Source organism: Lycorma delicatula, chromosome 1 (genome assembly GCF_047948215.1).
Source record: "Lycorma delicatula isolate Av1 chromosome 1, ASM4794821v1, whole genome shotgun sequence".
Classification (NCBI taxonomy): domain Eukaryota; kingdom Metazoa; phylum Arthropoda; class Insecta; order Hemiptera; family Fulgoridae; genus Lycorma; species Lycorma delicatula.
In genome coordinates, this window is record NC_134455.1 from 1,671,738 (window position 1) to 1,698,242 (window position 26,505).

Below are 26,505 nucleotides of genomic sequence, written 5' to 3' on the forward strand. Positions count from 1 at the left end.
AGGGAAATTTATGCTCATGTTTTTTAATTTTTTAGGGGTGTTAAAAGAGATTACAAGATTTTTTCCTCAAATATATTTGGAGTTTATTAAAACAAAACTTAAGCTTATCATAAATTATATAAGAACTACGAAATTTACCTTTAATCTAGCTTTATCATTTTAATGGTGGTTTAAAGTGAAAAGTCAAGACACTTTTTTTTGTAGAACATTGGCAAAATTTGTACTGAATTTTAAGTATTCACTTCCTAAGGTTGAGAATACACATGGTTACAAGTATAACTTAAATATAAATTTTATCCATAGTATTGTTGGCATTAGATGTGCTTGAAAACTTTTAGTGTTGCATTTCACCTGGGCCTAGATGTGTTAAATTTAATAGATTGTTTTGCTCATCATTTCACTACTCAACTAGGAATAGTGGCACCTGATTTTATCTTCCATAGTGGATTGTAATCCAAATAATTTTTACTTTCTTTTCATCAATACATTAATAGAAATAACTGTTATATTTCAACTTTCTAGCAGCCCGAGAAATTGTAAAATTAGAGATGTGTAAGTCGGTAAGAGCTTTTCTATTTTAATTTTATAGTAAATTATTTTGCTCCTTTTACAGTCCTTTAAGTATGAATAAAAGAATCTTAATAGTTGCTGACTGCTTAAAATAAGGGTATATATTTATCAGGTTTTAAGTTTTCAGGTATTTTTGGCTCATTACCCCTTTCAATTCCTTAGAGTTTCCTTACAGTTAAAAAAGTTTAAAAAATGTTTGTACATTTTCCAAATACTCTTGAAAGTAACTGATGCCAAATTTTAGTATTGTAGTTGTATTTTAAATGAGTGATTTGGTGAGGGCTTTGTAATATATATATATATATATATATATATATATATATATATATATATAATCTCAGTTTCATGATATCTATATGTTTTAAGACAAGATGCCTTGCCGAGCAATATAAGTCATTACTGTCATTTTAACTTGCATAAGAAAATTTATAAACGCTCTCAGAACTTGAAAATAATTAAAGTATGATTTTTTGTCTTTTTAGTTGTGCAGTTTTTAATTGAGGTGTTAGTTAAGAAAAAATTATTTTCTGAATATATTTTGTTAGAAATTTCAGTTTTTGGGAATGAAATTGTAAATTAACAGAACAGAATTGGAAAAGTCAAAATGTAAAGAATGTATCAATCGGTAAACTGCAGAGAAATGTTTTTAGAAAACCTACATTATATGTTATATTATTAAAATTCTTTTCTCAAATCGTATTATTTGAGAAAACTTATATTTTTGTGAAAAAATCATTGAATTTGAACAATCCAATCCTCCCAAAATTTCAATTAATCATCAGCTCTTTGTTAACAAAAACTTGGGTGTAGTAATTGTACTTGACATTGTTGTTTAAAACACAGTTGAAATCAAACTTTGATAATACAAAATTTTTTTAATGAATGTTTCTAGGGCAGTCTCGTTTTAAACCTATAAATGTATTTATGCTCGGTTGATAATGTAGCTACCAAGTTTTAAACAAGTGCAAAATTAATTTTTGGAACATGGCAATCATAGAGCTTTATTTCTGAGCAAAAGTAAATCTCACCCACTCTGATTACGTTCTGAGCAATCAAACTTTGTTTAAATTCGGAATTATATGTTTGCCAGTTAGTGAGTCACAAAATTATAATAGTATTAATTCCAATTAAATGGAAAATTTAATATTAATAATTTAAATTAAATTTATTTGTTAGATTAAGCATGTTGACATGAAGTAATTAGTAATTCTTAGCATTTCAGGGCAATCTATTGTATGATAAAGCACTAAAACACATTTAAGGTGTTCAGCTTTTTTCAAGTACATTTCCTTTCCATCTCTAATTCATAAAGTATAATTTACATAGAATCCATTAGTTTTTATATTTTCCTTGTTGAATTAATCCTACTTAATGTTACAAACTAAACTGTTTGAACTAGCATCATTTTATCATAAATTTGTCATACCAATACTTTTGTCTTTGTAATCTTTTACTCATCAGATTGAAGAACAAATACATCTATTGTACAACTTTCTGTTTGTCTTAATGAAAAAATATGTTTGGCTTTATCGAAGGCCTTTAGCAGAACAAAGATAAAGTGTGTAAATAAATAAAATATATAAATTTTTTTCTAGGTTGATACTCAATTATTGTACCCACTCATAATAATAAATGAATTTTATAGCATATTAAAAATGCCAAGCTTGGTTAGAATTAAACCCAGGACCTTTCAGACGGTAGGCAGACACCACCACTATGCCACAGAGGGCAGCTAAAATTATGAGGATCAAAATAGATTACATTGTAATGGGAACGTGGAGCAGATCGTACTGAGGTTAATGATAGAAAAGGAAGCAGAGCAGTGAAAACAGCAGTTTGCTTTCACAAATGCATCATGAGTGTGCTTGTTTAAGCATTGTAAAATTTTCTCGTTGAAGATATTTGAATATAGAAATAACTGTTGTGCTTTACAGTTTTTAGATTACCTTAAGGAAAGCCTCCCCTACCAATATTTACCACTACAATGATAAAAACAGGCAAAAGAGGATTTTTCTCAGATTAATAAGTTCTGAAGCATGTAGCATAAATAATAAAACTCAAAAAAAAAAAAAATGTTATGAAATAACTACAATTACTGTAGAATGCTGCTATGGTGATATAAAGCATTGATTTTCAATCTTTTTCGCCCACTGCCCACATTGAAAATCAAAAATTTTCTAGCGCCCCAAAATTTTTAAACTTACCATATGTTAAAAAGAGCAATTCCAATTATTAAAACAAAGCTTTCAATTGAAAAATTACACTTAACATTAATGTGAAGGATGAATCTAATGTGTTTTAACGAGTTTGTTAATATCAGGCTCGAATTTACTTAAAAACAGCTGTACACTGAGTACAGCGTTCGGTAACATGCAGCCGATTCCTCTTTTTGGTTAGCAATGTTGCTACAGCACTAAATCCATGTTCAGACAAATACGACGATGGGAATGCTATCAGAAATCGTTGAACAATCTATCATAATCCAGGGTACAGTTGCAGGATTGGCTTTTGCAGCCAAAATTCTTTGTAGCCATTCTTGAATTTTATTTTTATTTCTTCATTTGTTGTCAGTTCTATAAATTGTTCTTCTAACAGGGATGATCCAGCTTTATTGACATTTGTAAAATGATCCAACACCCAGTCTGGTATGTCCATATTTAAAATGTCCTGGAATCGTTCTTTGAAATGGTAAACAAGCAAGTCGTCATTGTTGAAGGATACTGCTGACAAATTAGGGAAGTTATTGAATTCATGTTTGCCAATATCTCTCTTTTGTAAAAGCAGTTTGGCTACCAAAGTAATAACAACATTTTTTTCTTTTAATCAAGTTCAAGTCATCGCTGTGAAGCTGGAGATTAACATCATTAAACAATCTATATAGGTCTGTCAAATAAATCTATTCTTGTCATTACAGCCAGATCAAAACCCTTTAATTTCCATATTTATTTGCATCGATACATTGTTTAGATCTGAAGACATGACCATTAAAGAAAAAAGTAGCCTTTTCTCTTAAAAGTGGATAATTTCGGTTCACAGAAATCATAGACAAAAAAAGAAAAGAGATTAAAGTTAATGTCTTAAACTTTTAAACAAGTTTAATGCAGTTTACTGAAAAATTTTTATTTCCCCCCATGTATTTGGTCAAACACAGACTTTCAAATTTTTAAAATTTTTTCTCACTGATTTTTTTTTAATTTGATGATTTTTAAAATCTTAATTATATTGTTTAAAAGTAGAGTATTCAACTTTTAATTTTTTTTTATTCGTCTTTTGCAAAGTTAAAGTAGTTTGAATACAATCATTTTTTATAGTAAAACATAGATGTTCCTTTAATTTTTTGTACTAGTGTAGTAGGTATTAATTTTAGTTTGAAATATTAGAAAAACATAATTTTTGCCTTTTTTTAATCAGCCATTGCCTTCCTAGACCGTCTGAATGCCCCCAACTTTCTGTGGGCCTTCTACTGCCCCCCTAAAGGCCTTCAGTGCCCACAAGAGAGCATTATCGCCCACTTTGAGAACGAATGATATAGAGAATCGGTAAAAAAAAAGTATATAAAGAATACAATTGAGGATCTGTGTAAAATTAAGCTTAAGATATATTGAATGTTAACAATTACAAAACAGGTAACATAAGTCAAATAAACAATAAAGAAAGCACATATTATGGTAAAAATATATCGTACCGTTCTATCTATAATAAATTTACAGATAACGAATTGAGCTCCTAGTTGTTTTGTATGATGACAATTAGAGTGTGGTGAATATAGCATTGTAAATACAATGCTATTGTTTAAACTATTTATCTAAGCATATAGTTCAATTGATGTGATAGACCTAATGCTTGGATAGTGTTAACTTTTTATTTCTGAGCTTATGCCAGTGCAAAAGGTAAGGAAGCATGTTGAATATAACAGATATTTGTAACTTAACAATTAATTTGTAAAAGTTTATATGGTGTTAAAGTAGTAAGTTTTTTTTACAAAGAGTTGCTTGCTCCATTCTCTACTTCTTGTAAACAATTGATAAATTTTTAATCCAGTGTACAATTTCAGTTCCTTTGCTGGAAAGTAAGTTGTTACTCATTGTTACTCTGTACTTTAATAGCAATAGAGTTTTAACTTTATTTTTTATTCTTTCAGGAAATGAAGAAATACCTACAGTATCTTTTACAAAAGTAAGTATTTAACTTTGTGTTTTTCTTAAAGAATATTAATATATTAATTATAATGTTAATTGTTTTTAACAGTGCTAGCTTTTGTACCAATTGCTAGATGTAATTAATTACCAGGTCAAAAAAATGAAAAAAAAAAAAATTTGGAACTAAGATAAAAGTAGGTGAATTAGAATGTATTTTTTATGCTGAATCTTAAAATGAAATCAGTTTTTCTTCGTCATCCTCAGATTTTTAGTTGTGACCCTTTAAAATATTGAGAAACTCCTTAAATAATCGAATACAAAAATAATACTTACAGTTAAAATTTTTACGTTTATCTTAATTTATTTTTTGTTATTTTCCTTTTGCATTCAGTGAAGTCTTCAATTTTTATCATCCAGTAGTAGCCACTCATAGATTCATTCCATCTGCCTTGATAACGTTGTTCCATCTGAAATATATCTTGGTAGAACCTTTCTCCTTGTTCGTCGCTGATCACCCAGTTTTAAAGAGAAAAAGTCCGAATGAGAGTGTAAAAAATTAATTTTCAGTGACATACTCAGCCTAAATTTTTGTAGTTCACCAAGAGTTCATTTAAGCTGATCATGGTTTTTACATTTTTTGTTTCCAAGAAAACCAATAATGACATCTTTGAATGACTTCCATGCTGCTAATTCTTTAGGATTCAGTTTGCTGTCAAATATACTTTCACGAATTGATTTTCTTATTTGTGGCCTAAACAATATTCTCTCTTAATTTGGCTTCACTTAATTGTGACAAAACCTCAGCCAAATATTTAAAGCCGTCTCCATCTTTATCTAATGCTTTTAAAAAAATTTTCATCAGGCTTAGTTTTATGTGTAGAAGTGGTAAAATAATATGATCTGCTACGACAAGGTGGAATGTTGACAACATTTTCCTTTTCTGGACCAGTCTTTAACTGCATAGTGTTTAATCTATAGCCCAACTATCCCACAAACACAAGAAACACACATGTTTTGTAAAGCCATTCTGGAGACCGAGAAGAAAACCCACCCGGGTTAGTGTAGTGGTGAACTCGTCACTGCAAATCAGCTGATATCAAAGTAAAGAATTCTAAGGTTCAAATCCTAGTAAAGGCAGTTATTTTTGTACAAATTTGAATACTAGATTGTGGATACCAGTGTTCTTTGATCGTTGGGTTTCAATTAACCACACATCTCAGGAATGGTTGACCTGAGATTGTACAAGACTACACTTTGTTTACATTCACACATATGATTCTCATTCGTTCTCTGAAGTAATACCTTATGGTTGTTCTGGAGGCTAAACAGCAAAAAGAGAAAAAGAGAGGCCAGCCAAGAAGAAGCCCTGCCACATTCAGGTCAGCATGTTCGCTATGTGTGTTCATCATACTTAATAGCTTTTAAAATTTTTGACATACTTTTGTTTGTTTCTTTCACTCCTACAGCATGTGCAACTGCAATAGAAGAAAACTTATTCGAGTTATGCAACAACACTGCCTTTTCAAGGGTCTTTTTGATGAGTCTATAAATAAATGCCAGTCTTGAATAACATATTCAATGTCCAGTTCAGAGATTAGCCCCGTAACATCATGGCAGGAAAATATTAAACCATATCTTATAAAATATTTATTTCAGTAAATTTTTGTTTTGATTTCTATATATTGAAATTTATTTTCCTTGTTTAATAAATTCCATTCTTTAAGGTGTGAACCTAGGAGTTCTGCATGTTGTATAAAAAAAAACAAGTCACGAATTAGGTCAGTCAGTTCTGCTTGTGTGATGAGGGGAGGTTCAGTATTTGATTCTTCTGGAGTGTAATTAATATTTATTTAAGTTGAGGATTCATTGGTTGAGCCTTCTGGAGAATTGGAAATTTCTTTCCAAGAAGTTGGAGCAATTTGAATTGGTCAATCAACACCTTAAGGTACGAATGAACATTTGGGTATGCACCACTGCTTTTATTGTTTGAATTGAAATCGGTAACATTTGTTAAGCAAAAATGGGAGTCATCATAATGGTTAGTAGGCTCTTGCCAAATTGTAGTATGCCAAAAAGCAAATGCTCTTTTTTTCATTTTAATCACTGGGTTAGTTTAACGTAGTCCTTGATGCATGCTACATGTGAAGCCCAGGATTTATCTTGGTCTCCCAAGGGACAGTCAAAATAATGTTTCTAAGCAGTTTTCAGCAGATTTGATACTTGTTTTCATTGACGTTTCGTGGTGAATTTTCCCCAAACATAAAAAATATTTGGAGAATTTTTACAAGCCAGATTTTTATTCATTGCAAAATTCAAAATGTTTTAATGAATGAAAATAAACTAAATATCACAGAAATACTTTCTTAATTATAAAAATAATTAAGTTTTAATTTATAAATACTTAATTACTTAATATACTTCATAAAATTGTTTCACCCTGGAGTGCAATAAAACACAGCGTGAAACACTGGTATCCATGATCTATTATTCAGATTTGTATAAAAGTAACTAACTGCCTGCCTTTACTAGGACTTGAGTGCTGGAACTCTCGACTTCCAAATAAGCTGATTTGGGAGAGTTAGCTGATTTACGTGTTTACCACTAGACCAACCTGGTGGGTTAATTTCATTCCTATCCAAACTATTACATCCAAATCACTTTATTCTTATTTCATTCAAGATAGGACACACTTAAAAAATTTTCAACAGCTTCTTCCTCACTTAAATTACACAAGGCTCACAACCTTCCCTATACAGGCCACATTATTCCATTGCAGTTGTACACTTCTGATCTAAAAAGTAATATATATAAATTCCCTATCATGTTCATCTAATATGTATTCCTTATTCCTTAGGTCAATTAGTCGATTGTTTCTTTAAAATATTATACTCTGTTCTCACAGCTCTTTTGAGCCATTTCGTCCTTGAGAACCTCCTAATTTTTCCTGTAATATCCATTCTCTTTTTTTGAATCCAGTCTTCTCACACTGAACTTAGGTGACAATTTATACTAACATTTAGACTATCCAACTTCATGAACTATTGCAATTTCTGCTGATTTTTTTTTGCAATCTTTGTTTTGGAAGTTTTAATGTATAATTAACATGCAATAAAAAAAAACTGCCACGTAAAGTCAAACAAGTTTCTAAGTAAATTAAATGATTTGGTGTGTTGTGGGCAACCCAAATATTTTCTTTACTACAAACATTTGAAAGATTTCAAATTCATCTTCAGTTGCATAGCCTCATGCCTGAGTCCTGTAGCCTGCTATCCCCCCTACAAACAGCTTTGAAAATAGTTCACCAGAAATAGAGATTTTATTTTGAGTACAAAAATTAACCCAGACATTATTTAGTGCAAACTTAGAAACTGACACCCTATCTCTTGCTTACACTTTAAAGGTCAGTAATGGCATTGGCATTAACATAAATCTGTATTTGTCACTTTTATTGGCCTCCATTGACAACTTCCACTGTTCAGCCTGAACTAATCTCTCCCGCTCTTGAAATTTATTATTTTTGACTTAGTTAAATTAGCAGTTTCTCCCTGATTATTATATATAATTTCAAATCATTGATAATAATTTGTAAAGTTTGGACTTGTCAGTAAACGGATGACCATACAATCTACCAGTTAATCACCTAACTCTTCATCTAAATCGTTTAAAAATAAAGAAAAAATTAGGGGCAACAGTAAATCTTTTTTTATACTATTAGAGTTCTCCATATCTGGGGACAAATTGTTATTACACCATACTTGAGATGGTGTGTGCCTGTATACTTCCATGAAAGTTTTCATAAACTTAAATGAATCCTCGACAATAAATGGTTTAAAGAAAAGCATCTGTTTACATTATCAAAAGTAAATTTAAAAACTACAAAAAGACAGGACAATTTTCAAAAATATTACAATTTGTTGAATACCTCTGTTGAAATATTCTGCCCATTATTGTGTAAAATTTACACAACTCCTCTAACCTGTTAATAAAATTCATATAGAAATGAATTCATATAGAAAATTTACATCATCTAGAAATGTAATTATATTATTGTTTGTGCCTGAAATATTTTCTTTTTTGTACAGTGAAGGTATAATTGACTATTTAAATGAGCAAGGGACTTTTCCATCATTCAGAATGTAATTAAAGTAGTTAATTAACAAATTGAGATATTCAACAGTCAAATTTTTATCAAGTTTATTTATTTTTATTAAGTTTATAGAATGTTGTAAACAAATGTAGTTAAATTTTTTTGGATTTATAAATGTGCATAGATTGAACAGTCCAAAATGGTTGAATGAGTTTAGTGATAGCTAACATGGAAGATGACCAATTGAATTGATGACTTATTCAAAAGAAACAAGCAAGTTTTTACAGAAAGAATTATTAAAAACTGTAATGCAAATAATAATAAAGTTCGCTGAATTAACAAATTCAGGTTTTATGAGACATAGCTGGATTTTTAGATAACTTGTTGAAGTCATAAAGGAACCACACTTTGTGTGTGTGTTGATGATTAGAGAAAAAGTTGATGGAAGCAGATGGAAACAAATCTGAGTTGTAATGTGATCTGTTTCCAATATTATGAACTTTAATACAAGCCACAAAGCTTTTCCGGGTTCTTAAAAAAAGAACTGTTTGTTATTGAAATTAAAAAAACTAATTGAATGTTGTGAGAAGCGTATGATTGTAAAGGATTATATTGAAAAATAGGCAACTTAATTTATTGAAAACACAGTATTCAACAAGTCTTTTGCCTCTTAATATTTTGAATGACCAAAGACCACTGAATTTTAAAAAAATGTTAAATTATAAATTTCAGTATGATGGCAAATTTTTAAAAAATTCCTAATTTTAATAATTTCTTTTCTGATGAAGGTTGTAATTTTTTTGCTCTGTACCATTTATTTTAATTTTGCTGTTACAGGTGTACTTAGTTGTATAATTTTGATCAACAGGATGGAAAGAATGTTATTAAGAAAAACGTATTCGTTTGAGATTAGAATATGGTTGTTTCTCAGTAAAAGGCTGAACTGCAGATTGAGTTCTTTACTGTATTCTGTGTTTATGTAATGTAGCTATATTGATTTCTAGTTGATTGAATGGTCAAATTTTAACTATTACAATTGAAATTTTCTTCCTCTATTACCTTTTTTTCATTCTGTTGTTTATTGAAATTATTAAATCATGTATCTACTTGTTAAAACAATGTGGTTCAGTGAAAAAATAAATTTCTTGTTCATATTTTTTATTTTATTTTATTTTTTTAATATGTATTATAATTATATTACATACTTTTATATATTATAATAGCTGGCATATTGAAATCAAATGAAACAGATTTTTTAAGACTTAAATTATAGTCAAAGCCAACTCTTTTCTTAAACAAGCTTATGAATTATTTTTTCTTAATATCTCTTTAACAAGCCATAAAACATTAAAGTTGGATTATTAAAAAAAAACTGATAAAGAAACAAGCTACTTTTTAAGTGTAATTTTCTGTTAATGTCTACAATTTACTTCAAATAAATTGCAACTTACAAATGAAACTCTGCAAATGACAATTTTTAATTTATAGTATACCTAAAGAGGATTTGTTTCTTTGAGATATTCTCAAAAACTACTAAATCAATATGAAAATTTCTACAAAAAAAGCTTACTCATTATCACTGTTTTAAGCCATTAAATCCTTCATGTAGTTCTCTCAAGGTGATGTAATTTATTTCTACAGCTTTTAATTTTAAATCAAATATTTTCATTCTTGTTTTGGTCTTCTGGGTTACACAGTTACGTAGATTTGTTACGGTATATTATTTGGCAGTTTTTTACCATATTTTCCAACTGTTTGTTTTTCAGGAACCATCTTATGCCTTGCAATTCCTTATCACTTTTATCTTGCTAATTTTTATATCCCCTGGACTGTAATTTTTGTTAGTAGTTTATTAGTATTTTTTAGCAGTATGTGACTTCTTATAAAATGCGAAATTTCTGTAAATAGATCTTGTAGAATGCCAAATTTACATGTTTTTAGCCATGCCTCGTGAAGCTATCATTCTTGCTTTAACTTGTTAAATTATTTTCCAGTGAATTAATTAAATATTTTACTTACTATAAAGCAACACCAAAAGATAACAAACTATAATCTACTTGAAAATATTGGCAGGTGAAGGTGACACACTGGAGTTCCTTACATACTGACAATCCCATCGCTTTAATACAGTGGATTAGAATAGTTGATTTTCATTAAAGTTGTAAAATTTTTTTAATCTAATTCAAATGGTTTATAAGTAGAATTTATCACACTGCTATACAATTGAATTTAATACAAGTTTTAGTTTCTTATTTTAAAATTATTAAAACTGATACAAAGTTATCATTACATCTTAAAACTTCTTCATTTATTAATGTTTACACTTCCCTTAAGTGTTTACTGAATTAAGTTATTGTTTCATTTCAGTGATCATTTTAATTATACAAGACATAAAATTATAACATATTTCCTTTTTTATCTAAAGTAATAGTTATGATTTTACAGAATGCCCAAAATGTAGAAGTATTTTAAATTAATTTATATTAGACGATTACAATTTTTCTTGTTTTTGTTTATTGTATCATTTTGCATTATTGTTAAAGAGGTGAATGAAATAGACTTTAAATTAATATTTTATTAATGTCTTAAAAAATAACTTTTCCAGAGTTGATGGTCTGCACTGTATTGCAGTTACTGACAGAGATGGAGTGTCTATTCTAAAAGGTAAGGCAGTTTTTAAAATATTTATTATTCATAAAATTTAAAAATGATCACAAGTTTATTTTATAGTTTTCAAAGGCAGTTTAATACATATGAATAATCTTATATATTATTTTGTACCTGCAAAACAGTTCATTATTACCAAATTTCTGAAAAGTTGGAGCTGCTTTAAATACATTGGTTTGATTCAGTGAAATTGGCCATTTTATAGATATTGTAAATAATTAGTAATGGATTTTTCAGTGAAATTTATAAAACAATAATTTACTAAACAAAAGTACATAAAGAAGCATTTTGTTTTATTTATTGAAAATGACATCAGTTAGATGACTTCCATCTTGTTGCAAGCATTCAGTAGTAATTTTCTTTTTCTTATAAACCTTGTGTGGAAACTGTTCATCATACTTTCAAGTATATCCATGGATATCCAAGGATATCCATCATATCCAAGTATATCCATCAACAATATCCATTGTTTTAGTGTCTTATTTGTTCATGATAGAAGTGTCAGGGAGATTTGTCTTTTAGTATTCCCATAGAAAGACATCACATCCACTCAGACTGGGTAATCTGAGTGGCCAGGGATATAGTCCTCTTCTGAGAGGTACGATGATTGGGAATCATCCTTCAAAATATTCGTGGACACTGTAACAGTATGAGTGACAGCTCTAACCTGCTAAAAATTGTGTATTAGCTCTAGCTGTTGGGAATAATAAGTTTTGCAACATGTTTACATACTGCTGCAGAAAACAATTATAGTATCTCTGATTCTGTTGTCTAATTATTCAAAAAGATTAAATTCCACACTGTCAGCTTAATGCTGTGAAGAAGCTTTTCATGGAGTGTTTGAGGGTTTGCCTCTGACAGTAACAGAAATCTTGCTTTTGAAGCTGAAGGTGAAATGAAACTCATTTCTCATCTGGAATTTTTTTATCAAATCTTTGATTTTCATTTATCATGTGTAACATTTCTTGACAAACCCGTATTTGGCTTTTACAATCAATTTCCTCTAGAGCATAAACAATTTGAATTTTAAGCTTGTAATGAAAAAAGCTGTAAAATTGCATAAAAGAGATTGACAGCATGAGTGTTGGGAAGGGTCGACGATCTGATCTGCAAGGGCTTCTTTCTATTGTTTCTCTCAAGCTCACTGTTTTATATAAGTATGCATTGTTCTTCCATCTCAGTTGGTTTTTCAAAATTGGTGATCCAGGACCTGATTGTATGGCTAGATAGAACTGAGTAATTACAGTGAATGCCAGAATGATTACAGAAAATATGTTGAGCTAATTTTCTGTAATTTTATAATAGGCTTTTACTACAAATATGTGCTGTTCACCATTCCATTGGTACATTGTAACTAAATGCTTGAGGAGTGGAAAGTTTGTAATAGTTGTCTTCTATATAACTGGCCCAGTTGAGTTTATGAATTTTCCATTTCTTTAAAAAAATCTTTAGCATCTGAAAATATAAAGTGTGATCAAAATAGAATTGGAGCTAGAACTAGCATTCTGTTTCTACAGGATTTATTTTTTGTTAGAAAAACACATCTTTAGTTTATGGTAAAGGTATAAATTAGATTTTATCTGCTTATCTATTTAGGTTAAATGTTATGCCTTTTTCCCTGGTAGTAAAATTATTTAAAATGTGCCCCTTTCTTACTTATATAAAATGTACAGGTTGTTCCTGTTCACGTAGTTTGTTTCAGCGAGTTGGTTGATGTTACAACCAGCTCATAGCAATGTCAGATTAAATTCACATGTTACATTTCATTTTATTACATTACACATTACTACACAGTAACTGTTCTACATAGTATATATATATATATACTAAGTACATTCTACTAGTATAGAGAACATCCCTCTACATTGAGTGAATGTATTTAAAATTTGCATCATATGTACATTGACTTCTTATAATACCATCCCTTCACAGTACATGTTTCTGCCATGAAAACTGCTTATCTTTATTATATTTGTTTGTAAGGCATTTTTAATAGATATTTAAAAATATCAATGTTATTTTTGTTTATAATATTGTAAGTTTAAAATTTTCACTTGGCAAATTGGAAATGATATTAAGAAATGAAGAAATTAAGCACTGAGGGAATTCTTTTTCACAGAATGAAGTTTAGTTTCATCTATCAAGGTGTGTTATATAAACTTGCAAAACTGCCATTTGTGGTTTACAAGAACTTTATGCCATTCATGATTAACTGCTGGAATCCAAAAATGTTGGCATTTGAATAGTAAATTTAAAAAATCTGATTTTGGATACTATATTCTTTGAAAACAATAAATTCATAACATTATTATTCTGAAAGATTTAAATAAATGAAACATCAAATGGCTGTTTTTAAAAAAAATTGAATGGCCTTCAGAAGTTTGACTACTAAAAATTTATATGATGCTAGTTGACGATGGGCTAACTTCTGAAACATCTTAGGAAACAATGAAACAATGTTTTTGAATGTTTTGCGATTTCTTGGGGCTGCCCGTTTATATTCAAATATTTGAGTTTGCTGTACTGTGTTTCGGTTATTTATGTCATTTGGCGTATGGCAGATGATAAATTTATTGTTTTAATTTAGATTATAAATTTACTATTTCATTTTGGTTTTATTTCGATTTTAGCATAGGTCTCTGGCATTTTCCATTTATGCTGTGTTTTTATGTTATTAAGTTTTAGTTTCTAATTTAATTTTTAATATTTATTTACTTACTAAATAAATATCATGTCTGGTTCGGCAGAACCAGACAAATATCATATGTAAATATCAAATATCATATCTGTTAATGGCACTTCATTGAAGGATGTTTGACTCCGTAATTACCTGACCTAATACCTCCTGAATATTTCTTCTGGGAAGTAGCAAAAAAGAGGTTTATATAAAGACCAACCAAAGAATTGAAAACAGTTATCTTCACTTGCACTATTTCTGTTACCAAGAAGATGTAAAATATGTTTGATAATAAGTATTTATTAGTTGAATTATGTCTCAAACAAGAGGGACGGGCATTTTTAGCTTTTAAAATAAAGGTAAATTGTGCCTGAATAGTGTGTATGTTTTTTTACGAATAGTATTTATAAAAAAAAAAAAATAATGAATATTATTTAAATACTAACAACAGATTTGTGCCTTACACATTAGTATATATAAGTGGCAGGAGACATTTTGAAGTTAAAATATGAGACAAAAATATTAAAGTTTTTATTGTGATTTACTTTGTACAATTGACCAAAAAAAATTATTTATGTTCTGGTCATTTGCAATTTTGAAGAAAAGTTTGATATTTTTTGTATGTATCTAGGAAATGTTCAGATTGCATAGTGTTATCTTTATCTGTATTGATACTTACCCATTAGAGCAACCTTGTGTGGCTTCAAAGAGAAATATGTTGGATCTTTCATTAATGGTTTACACATTTAATAAAATATATTTTTCTCTAGAAAAAAACATTATTGGAAAAGCTTGTTAAAATATTAAATTTTTATTTGAATTATTCTGTGTTATGAATTTTTTGTGAAAAAAATAAGAAAATATTAAATTGCATTATTGATTTCATCCATTGGAATCTTGGCGGTGATATATAATAATTATAGTGATATAACACCTTCTTTGTTTACCTCAATCTATTATATATTATTATATTATATATATATTATTATATATTATATTATTATATTATATAATATATTATTATAGAATATTATTATATTATATATTATATATATTATAATACATATATTATATATAGTAATATATTTATTTAAATATAGCTATTTCTCCCTTTAATATTTAATCTTATTAAATATAATATTTTAATTCGTAAGTGTTATATAAATTAAAAAATTTATTATATAATAGATAACCTCTTATATTTAAATAAAGATTTTAATATAATATAGATTTTAATTTAATGTAAAATAGTTTTTGTAAAGATAATCATCTAAAATAAATTATTTAATTAAATGCATCAATAAGATATTTAATTAAAATTATTTTTAATTTTAATTAAATACCTATTTCATAAGGATTTAATTAAAATTAACTTTTAATTAAATTAAATAGGATTTTATTAAAAATAATTTTATTCATTTAAATAAATTTTAAAGTTTAAAAAACCTAAGGAATATAATTATATTATAATAAGTGTATTTAAAAATATATAATTATTAAAAAAAAAAAAAACCTCATGGTTTAATTTTTATCTTAAGGTTTTAATAAAATAATTACATATGTTTTATTTAATTATTTTATTTGGTTCCTTAAAAACAAATTTATTATTATACTATTGTTATTTTCAACATTAGGATTATTTATTGTTTAAGTTTATTTTTATATATTTTGAACCATTGTTTTTTTTTTTTTATATAAAATTATGATAATGTTAGGGGTAGCTTTGTCTTATATTTGCGTGGCTTTTTAGTCATTAACTTTTAAGTTTACTTTTATTTATTTTAACTACTGTTTTTTATTTAAATTAGATAATGTTAGGGGTAGCTTTATCTTATATTTGTGTGGCTTTTAGTTATCAACTTTTAAGTTTACTTTTATTTATTTTAACTACTGTTTTTTATTTAAATTAGATAATGTTAGGGGTAGCTTTATCTTATATTTGTGTGGCTTTTAGTTATCAACTTTTAAGTTTACTTTTATTTATTTTAACTACTGTTTTTTTATTTAAATTAGATAATGTTAGGGGTAGCTTTATTTAATATTTCTTTAACTTAAATTATTAGCTTTAGATTTTATTGACTGGTTTAGGCTATAATTTTATTTAACTTCAGTTAGGGGTAGCTTGGAGTTACATTTGTTTAAGGGAGAAGATCCTTTTTTGAATGTAATTTGTTTTATTTGTTGTTTAAAGATTTGGATTTAAGGTCCCCTTTAAACATGGTTTTAAAAAAAATTTGATTTTTGTTTTAAAATTTGGCTTTAAATTTATAACGCATGTAAATTTTTGTTAGGTTAAATATCCTTAATGGTTAATCTTTATTTTCAGTGTTAAGGTTTTTTAATTTAATTTTTTAATTTAAGTTATATTTTTTAGAACCAAAAAATGTTGTGCTAGCATTTGCGGTTATTCCTCAGGTTCAAGTTAATTTTTTTAGAATTTAGTCTTATTTGGTTTTAATATTTTGTATTTAGGTGAAATTTATATAATAAATTTTTTTTTTCTATGTAAATTTGAATTTAAACCAGGATTAGATACCCTGTTATTCTTAATTAGTAATTTTTTTTCTAAGGTAGTATATTTTTTATAATTGAAATGTAATAGATCTGGCGGTATTTAAATCTTTTTAGAGGAACCTGTAATTTAAATGATATTCCACGATTTTTTGTACCCTTTTTTTCTTGTATATCTCTGTCGTTGAGTGTAATGAAAATTTATTTTCTTTTTCTTTTTAAAGATTTATGTTAGGTCAAGATGCAGTTATAAGAAGGTTATTATGGGTTACATTGATTTTTGTTTTTTGATTTTTTAATTTGATTAAATTTGAATTTGGATTTAATAGTAATTTTTTTTAATAAATTTTTTGAATTTTGCCCTTAATTATGTACATATCGCCCGTCACTCTCATAAATTGAGATAAGTCGTAACAAAGTAGATGTACTGGAAAGTGTATCTAGAATCGGACTTCGGTTTATTCTTATTTACAATAAGATTTTTTACTGTTCAATTCAGTTGAGTCTGATAGGTTTTTTTTTTTTTTTTTTTTAAATTTTTTTTGTGTCTTTCTTTTTTTTATTTGATTTTTTTTAATTTAGTTAATTGTACAGTATTGGATAAGTAAATTTTATTTTAGAATAATAATTTTTTTTAGTACCTTTTGTATCAGGGTTAATTAATTTTTTTAATTTTTTTTTCCCCGAATAGTGAAGATCTATCTTAATCTGTATTTTATTGTGGAATAATTATTTATAAGTTTGGGATTGTTTCGATATGAAATTCATTTCTTTTTATATCTGGTTATCTGGTAAATTGATTTAATCGAGAATTTCTTTTTGTTAATTTTACTTTTTTTTTCATTTTGAAATTTTATATTAAGGTGGATAAGCTCTTTTTTTTATATAATTTATTTTTTTCTTTTTCTTGTTGGATTAGAATCTTTCATCATTTAAAGTTTGTTGTAGATTAAATTAGGTTTTTTTATATTTATTTTTTTACTGGATTTTAATTAATTTTTTATTTTTAATTATGATTAAATTAGTAGATTTAAAAATTTTATTTATGAATTAGGCAAAAAATAATTTCGCCTGTTTATCAAAAAATCCTTTTGTAATTTATTTAAGGTTTGGCCTGCTCAATGGTTTAAATAGCCGCAGTATTTTCACTGTGCTAAGGTAGCATAATAATTAGTCTTTTAATTGAGGTCTGGAATGAAGGGTTTGACGAAAATTATACTTTATTTTTAAGATTTAATTTGAATTTTATTTTTAAGTAAAAAAGCTTAAATTTAGGAGAGGGACGATAAGATCCTATAGATCTTTATTTTGTTTTAAAATTTTTTTTTTTAGTTTATTTTTTGAATTTTTATTAATTAAATTTTGTTGGGGTGACAAATAAAATTTTAATCTTTATTTTTTTTACATTTTTTTGTGTATATTTGATCCTTTATTTTGATTAAAAGATTAAGATACCTTAGGGATAATAGCGTTATAAATCTGGAGAGTTCTTATTGATCGATTTGTTTGCGACCTCGATGTTGGATTAAAAGTTTCTGTGGGGTAGGTTTTACAGTTTTAGACCTTTAAAATTTTACATGATCTGAGTTCAAGCCGGCGTGAGCCAGGTTGGTTTCTATCTTCTTTAAATTTATTCTAATTGGTACGAAAGGATTTTTGGTAATATAATAATTTATGTACTAATTTGGCAGATTTAAGTGCTTTAAATTTAAAATTTAATAATGTATTTTTACAGTTAGTAAATGTTTATTCTTAGTTCTTTTTTTTTATTTTTTTTTATTCTTTTGGGTGTTGCTTTTTTTACTTTGTTTGAACGTAGGATTTTAGGTTACATTCAATTTCATAAGGGTCCTAATAAGGTTGGTTTATTTGGTTTGTTACAGCCTTTTAGAGATGCTTTAAAGTTATTTAGAAGGGAATTTTATTTTCTTGTTTTTGGAAATTATTTAATTTATTTTTTTGTACCTGTTCTGGGTCTTTCTGTTTCTTTAATCTTTTGGTTAATATTTCCTTTTAGTTTTAATTTTGTTGGATTTTCTTATTGTCTTTTTTTTTTTGTTGTTCTGGTTTGGGGGTTTATTTTATTATAATTGCTGGTTGGTCGTCTAATTCTGTTTATTCTTTATTGGGTTGTTTACGTAGAATTTCTCAAAGAATTTCGTATGAAGTGGTTTTTTTTTAGTTATTTTTTGTTTTATTTTATATTGCGAGTCTTTTAATTTGAATTATTTTTGTTATTTTCAGTTGGATGTTTGATTTATTTTTTTTTCTTTTCCTTTATTTATAATTTTTCTTTCTTGTATTCTGGCTGAAACTAATCGTTCTCCATTTGATTTTTCTGAGGGTGAGTCTGAGTTGGTTTCTGGATTTAATGTTGAGTATAGATCATTTAGATTTTCTTTATTTTTTTTATCTGAATATAGAAATATAATGTTTATAAGATTTTTTACTTGTTTAGTTTTTTTAGGGGGTGATTATATAAATTTTTTTTTTTATTAGTGTTATTTTTCTTATTTATTTTTTTGTATGGGTTCGTGGTTCCTTTCCTCGTTATCGTTATGATAAATTAATATATATGTGTTGAAGGAGTTATTTACCTGTTACTTTAAATTACATTTTGGTTTTTATTTTTTTTAGGATTTTTTGTTTTTCATTATTTTAAGGTGATAAAAAAGTTAATAGTATTTTATACTTTCCTATAATTTCAAGTTATATTGCTTTGAGCTTATTAACTTATAACTTATAATTTATCTCATATCCTTGCAGACATGGGATAAGTAATAAAAAATGAAAAGTAAATTGTGGTTAAGATTTGTCCTGTAATAATATATGGTTCTTCTACTGGTCGTGCTCCGATTCATGTGAGTAAAATAAATGTATTTACTATGGTTCAGAATATTATTTTATTTATTGGGTAGAATGATCTTGTTTGAAATTTTATTTTTATTGAGAATGGTATTGATATAATAATTATAATTGATATTATTAGTGCTACTACTCCTCCTAATTTTCTAGGGATAGATCGTAGGATTGCATATGCAAATAGGAAGTATCATTCTGGTTGAATGTGTGGAGGTGTTCTTAGTGGATTTGCTGGTGTAAAATTTTCTGGATCTATGGTGAGGAATGGATTTAAATTAATTATTATTGTGAAAATTATAATTGTTATTACTATTCCTAAGATATCTTTTGTTGTAAAGTAGGGGTGGAATGGAATTTTGTCAATATTGTTTTTTATACCTAGTGGGTTAGATGATCCGGATTCATGTAGGAATATTAGGTGCAATATTACTATTGTTGATAAAATGAATGGTAAAATGAAGTGGAATGTGAAGAATCGATTTAGTGTGGGATTGTCTACAGCAAATCCCTCCCATACTCATTGTACTACTATTTCTCCTATGTAGGGAATTGCTGAAATTAAGTTTGTAATTACTGTTGCTCCTCAGAAGGATATTTGACCTCATGGTAATACATATCCTATAAATGCTGTTGCCATTAATGTTAAAAGAATTAATGATCCTGATATTCATGTTTTCTTTAATTTAAATGATCCATAATATATTCCTCGTCCTGTGTGTATAAAAATTAAAATGAAGAATAATGATGCACCATTTGCGTGAATATTTCGAATTATTCATCCGTAATTTACCTCTCGGGTAATATGTACAATTCTTTTAAAAGCTTTATCAATTCTTGGTGAATAATGTATTGCTAGAAATAATCCTGAAATAATTTGAATTATTAAGCATATTCCTAGAAGTGATCCAAAGTTTCATCATAATGAAATATTTGAATGGTCTTGGTAAATCAATTAAAAAGGAATTAATTGGTCTTAATTTACGTATTGATTTAAACATAAGTTTTTTTAAGTGGTCCTTCGAATGTTCTTACGATGTTATTTACAGAGATTATTGTAATAATTAGGATTAATATTATTGTAAGTGTAATATTTATTTTATATATTCTAAAAACTTTTCTTGTTGATTTTTCTTCAGTTAATTCGGTTGTTACTTCTTTTATTTCATTAAATTTAGTAATTATTTCTGTTGTTGGATCTAAATTTCTTATTATAATGGAAATTAATATAGCTAATATTCATATTAAAAAAATTTTTGTTCTTGGTTTGAATTTTTCATTTGATGCAATTCTTGATATATATATGAATATAATTATTAGTCCTCCTACTGTTGTTAAGAATATGATGTAAACATATCATGATGATTTAATTATTATTGAACTATTTCTGCACATTAGGGCTGTTTGAAAAATTAGTATTGATCCTAGTGATATAGGGTGTTTAAGTATTGGAGATATAATAATATTTGATAAAATTAAATATTTTGTGAAAATTCAGTAAGTATTTTAATATAAAATATTAGTTTTGGATACCAAAGATGATTTTTTCTTTACTGATTTTGTTTAGATAATTTTTTTTAAAATTATGATTTACAAGATCATTGTTTTTTTTAAACTATCCTAAACTTTACTTATGATGATTATTTATTTTTTTGGTTTTTTTTTTTTTAGATTAATTATTTTTTTATTTGTTCGTAGGCACTTTCTTTTGTGTCTTTTGGGACTTGAATATTTATTACTTTATTCTTTTTTTTTTATTTTTGGGTTTATAGGTTATTTTGATTTTGATTATTATTTTTTAGTTATTTATTTGGTGTTTGGGGTTTGTGATGGTGTCTTAGGACTTTCTTTATTGGTTTTTTTAATTCGTAATTCTAGAAGAGATTATCTAGATAGATTAATTAACCTTATGTTAAAATTTATTTTTTTTTTGTTTTCTTTAATCCTTTTTTGTGTTTTAAATAATTGATTTGTATATTTAGTGGGTTTGTTTTTTTGATTTTTTTGTTTCTATTTCTTATTTTTTTATAATTGATAGGGTTTCATATATTTTTTGTTGTTTAAGTATTTGAATTTTTATTGTTGTTTTGCTATCTGTTTATTTACATTATTATTTTGATTTGTTGTCTAAGATTTATATTTTTTGTTTTCATTTTTTATTATTTTTTTTATTTTTGGATTTTATTGTTATTGATTTTTTTTTTTTTTTCTTTGAGTGTAGATTGATTCCTTTATTTTTGTTGATTTTTGGATGAGGATATCAGCCTGAGCGTTTAAGTGCAGGATTTTTTAAAAATTTTTATACTCTTTTTGGTTCTTTCCCTTTTTTGTTTAGAATTTTTTATTTAAATAGTTTTTATGGTTATTTTAATTATTTGTTTTTTGATTTTTTATTGAATAATTATTTGATGTTTATTATTTTATTTTCTTTTTTGATTAAGTTTCCTTTGTTTGGGTTTCATTTATGGTTGCCTAGGACTCATGTTGAGGCACCTACCTCAGGTTTTATAATTTTAGCTGGTGTAATATTAAAGCTGGGGGGTTATGGATTCATTCGTTGTTTAGGTTATATTTATTATTTTTTATTTAATTATGGTTATTTTTTTATTAGAATTTGTTTATTTGGCTGTTTTTTAGTTAGAATGTTTTGTATAATTCAAAGAGATTTAAAGGTACTTGTTGCCTATTCTTCTGTTTGTCACATAAGTTTAGTTATTTGTGGATTATTTACTATATCTGGTCTTGGATTTATTGGTTCATTATCTTTTATAGTTGCTCATGCCTTTGTTTCATCTGGTCTTTTTTTTTTAATTGGTATTGTTTACGATCGGTTAGGAAGTCGAAGATTTTTTATTGTTAGGGGATTACTTAACTATTTACCTTCACTTAGTTTCTTTTGATTTTTGTTTTGTGTTATAAATATATCTTGTCCTCCTAGATTAAATTTGTTTAATTATTTCTATTTTAAGATGAAGATTTTTTCAGTTATTTTTTTGATGTTTATCTTATTTTTTTCTGCTTGTTATAGAGTGATAATTTTTTCTTTAACTCAGCATGGTTTATATTCTAGTGATTTAATTTTAATTAATTCTTGTTGTGTTCGTGAATTTTATATTCTTCTTCTTCATTGTTTTCCTATTTTTTATATAATGTTTGACTTATTTTTTTTTTTTTTTGCTTATTTATTTTAATTTAAAATTTTGATTTGTGATGTCAAAGATCTTTTTGAGGATAGGCTATGTTTTTCTGCTACAATCTTTTTTTTTTTTTTTTTTTTTTTTTTGTATTATTTGTTTGAGTATGATCTTGTTTCTTTTTTTGAGTGATTATTTTTTTTTAATTCCTTTTCTTTAAGTTTAATTTTTTTTTGATTGAATTTCTTGTTTTTTTATGTCTTTTGTATTTTTAATTAGAGGTTGTGTTTTATTCTATAGTCTCGGTTATATAAGGGGTGATTTAAATTTAGTTTGGTTTTATTATTTGGTTTTTTTATTTATTTTAAGTATGGTTTTTTTTTTTATTTTAATACCTGATTTTATTTGTTTATTGTTGGGTTGAGATGGTTTAGGATTGGTGTCTTATTGTTTAGTTATTTATTATCAAAATAGAGTTTCTTTGTATTCTGGTCTTATTACTTTATTAATGAATCGTGTTGGTGATGTATTTTTAATTTTGTGTTTAGGTTTATTTATCAATTTTGGTTCTTTCCATTATATTTTTTATATTGATTTTTTTAATAATGATTTTATTATTTTGGTTTATTTAGTTTTATTTGCTTCTTTTACTAAAAGTGCTCAGTTTCCCTTTTGTGTTTGGTTACCTTCAGCTATAGCAGCTCCTACTCCTGTTTCTTCTTTAGTTCATTCTTCTACTTTAGTAACTTCAGGTGTTTATTTAATTATTCGTTTTAATTATTTTATTTTATTTTGTGATACTTATTTTTTAATAATTATTTCTTTGGTTACAATAGTTTTATCTGGGTTTGCTGCTTGTTTAGAAAATGATTTAAAAAAGATTATTGCCTTTTCTACTCTTAGACAATTAGGATTTATGTTTTTTACTCTTTCTTTAGGTTCTTTGACTCTTTGTTTTATTCATTTGTTGATTCATGCCTTATTTAAGTCATTACTCTTTTTGTGTTCTGGAATTTTTATTCATTGTTTTTTTAGGTAGTCAAGATATTCGATTTATAGGTGGGTTGGTAAAGCAATGCCCTTATGTGAGTTCAGCATTTTTTGTTTCTTTAATTTGCTTATGTGGATTTCCCTTTTTTTCTGGATTTTATTTGAAGGATTTTATTTTAGAGTTTTTTTTTTTATTTGACTATAGAATTTTTTTTTTGTGTTACTTTTATTTACAGTTTACGTTTAATTTATTATTTATTTTCTTCCAATTCTTTTTTTTTCCTTACATTAATTTTTGTTACAGTTTTTTTATAAATATTTCTCTTCCTTTTTTATATTTTTCTTGTTTATTTGTTGGTTCTTTTATGTTTTGGTTATTTGAGGATGATTTTTTTTTTATTTTGTCTTTTGATTTTAAGTTGATTCCTTTATTTTTATTTGTTTTTTGATGTTTTAAGTTTTTTATACTTTTATTTTGGTTTAATTTATTTTTATTTTTTTAGTTCTATATGGTTTTTAAGATTTTATTCTTCAGGTTTTTTTTTAAATCGGTTTTTTAATTTTTGTTATTTTAGTTATAGATTAGTTGATGTGGGTTGATTAGAATATTTTGTTTCAGGTGGTTTAATTGGATTTTTGCGATGGTTAGGTTTTTTTTTTGATAGGTTTACTTTAAATATTCTTAAGTTTTATTTTATTTTTTATTTTTTTTGTTCAGATAGCTTAACTAAAAGCCTAACATTGAAATTGTTATTATGAAATTTTTCTCTGGACATTTATAAAATTTATTTATTTATACATTGAAAGTGTATTGTTTTTGTTTTTTTTAAACTATATAAATAAGAATAAAGTGATTTCACTTGAAAGGTAGTTAGCGGCTCCTTTACTTTTTATTCTTTTAACTGGATATAATCAATTTTTTCATTAACAGTGAATAGCTTCTTTTTAGCTTCAGTTAAATTGAGTATGAGGATTATCCTTAAAATTAAGTCGAAATTAATTGTAATTTTACTTCTTTACTCTAAGAGAAATTGATTATTCAATAATTTTTATTTGCAAAGTAAATGTTATATTTAACTATTCTCCTTAATTTCTTCATTCTAGTATTCCTATTTTTCATTCATGTATTAGTCCTATAATTAAGATCAAGATTGTAATTGTTGATGAAATCAGTCATTCTTCTATAATTATTATTTTTGTTGAAAATATTGGTATGATTATTGAGATTTCAATATCGAAGATTAAGAAGATTGTTGCAATTAAAAAGAAGTGAGTAGAAAATGATTTTCGTGTTGATGATATTTTTGAAAATCCGCATTCGAATGGTGAGTTTTTTCTCGTCTTATTTTATTTTTTTTGGAGATTAATATTGTGAATATTATTATTATAATAATGATTGATCTTAGTGAAATTATTGTTATTGTAATTTTGATTATCTTTTTAATTTTTTTAATCTATTAGTTGGAGGCTAATTATACTTTTTGTACTAAAAAGATTATTATTATTTTCCTCATCAGTAAATTGAAAGATATAGGAATAATCAGATTACGTCTACAAAATGTCAGTATCAGATTGCTGCTTCTAAACCTAAATGATGTCTAGCTGAAAAATGTATTTTTATGCATCGTACCATTGAGATTAAAATGAATGTCGTTCCTACAATTACATGAATACCGTGAAATCCTGTAGTTAGAAAGAATGATGATCCATAAATTGAGTCTGCCATCGTGAAGGTTGATTGTTGATATTCTCATTTTTGTAGAAATGTAAAGTATAATCCTAGAAGAATGGTTAATATTAATGATTTATTTGATATTGATAGTTTATTTAGTAAGATTCTATGATGTGCTCATGTTACTGTAATTTCTGATGAGATTAAAATAATTGTATTTAGTAGTGGAACTTCTAATGGATTAAATGGTTTAATGGATTTTGGTGGTCAGTTTATTCCAATTTCAATTGATGGTGCTAGTCTTGAGTGAAAGAATATTCAGAAAAATGATACAAAGAATATTACTTCTGAGATAATGAATATAATTATTCCTATTTTTATTAGTGATTTTACTTTATTTGTATGATTTCCTTGAAATGTTGCTTCTCATGTGATGTCTCGTCATCATAATATTATTGATATTGTTGATAAGGTTAATCCTAATATTATTAAGTTAAATTCTTTTGTTTGGGTTCATTTTACAGTTCCTGTTAATATTGTTATTACATTTATTGATAGCATAATTGGTCACGGTCTTTTTGTTACTATGTGAAATGGATGATTTTTTTTCAGAGGGTACTTCTCTAGAATAAAGAGTTACAAGTGTGGCAAATACGTATGCTTGAATTATTGAAATTGCTGTTTCGAATGCTGTTAAGGTTATTTGAATTGGTATAATGAATATTAAGATTTTAATAGATGATGTGTTCCCTAATAGGGTTATTAGTAGGTGACCTGCAATTATATTTGCTGTTAATCGAACTGCTAAAGAGATTGGTCGAATAAGATTTCCTGTGGTTTCAATTAGGATTATTATTGGTGAAATTGCTGAAGGTGTTCCTTTTGGTAGTATATGTTTGAATATTTCATTTGTAAAGTTTTTTCATCTATATGTTGTAATTATGATTCAGCTTGGTTGTGCAATTGACATTGATACTACTAAATGGCTAGTAGATGTGAATACATAAGGAATTAATCCTATTATATTTCTGATTATGATAAATGTAAAGATTGATATTACTATGATTAGAATTTCTTTTTGGTGAGTTATTAATTTAAATTCATTTATTAGTTTTTTTCTATTATTTTTATTATTATATTTATTCAAGATTTTTTGGTTCAGTATCATTTTGGTAAAATTATTGTTGTTATTATTATAA

At 26.3% G+C, this 26,505-nt stretch overlaps 1 protein-coding gene and 1 pseudogene across 1 annotated transcript in view; one reads left to right on the forward strand and one right to left on the reverse strand.

Moving 5' to 3' along the window:
- Lamtor3 (Late endosomal/lysosomal adaptor, MAPK and MTOR activator 3) overlaps positions 1 to 26,505 on the forward strand; it is a 44,618-nt gene that overhangs the window by 4,718 nt on the left and 13,395 nt on the right. Inside the window, exons 2-3 of the mRNA XM_075355764.1 lie at positions 4,712 to 4,746; positions 11,402 to 11,460. Coding sequence (XP_075211879.1) covers positions 4,712 to 4,746; positions 11,402 to 11,460 — 94 coding nt within the window. The remainder of the gene's footprint in view (positions 1 to 4,711; positions 4,747 to 11,401; positions 11,461 to 26,505) is intronic.
- LOC142318020 (cytochrome b-like) lies at positions 19,404 to 26,276 on the reverse strand (annotated as a pseudogene).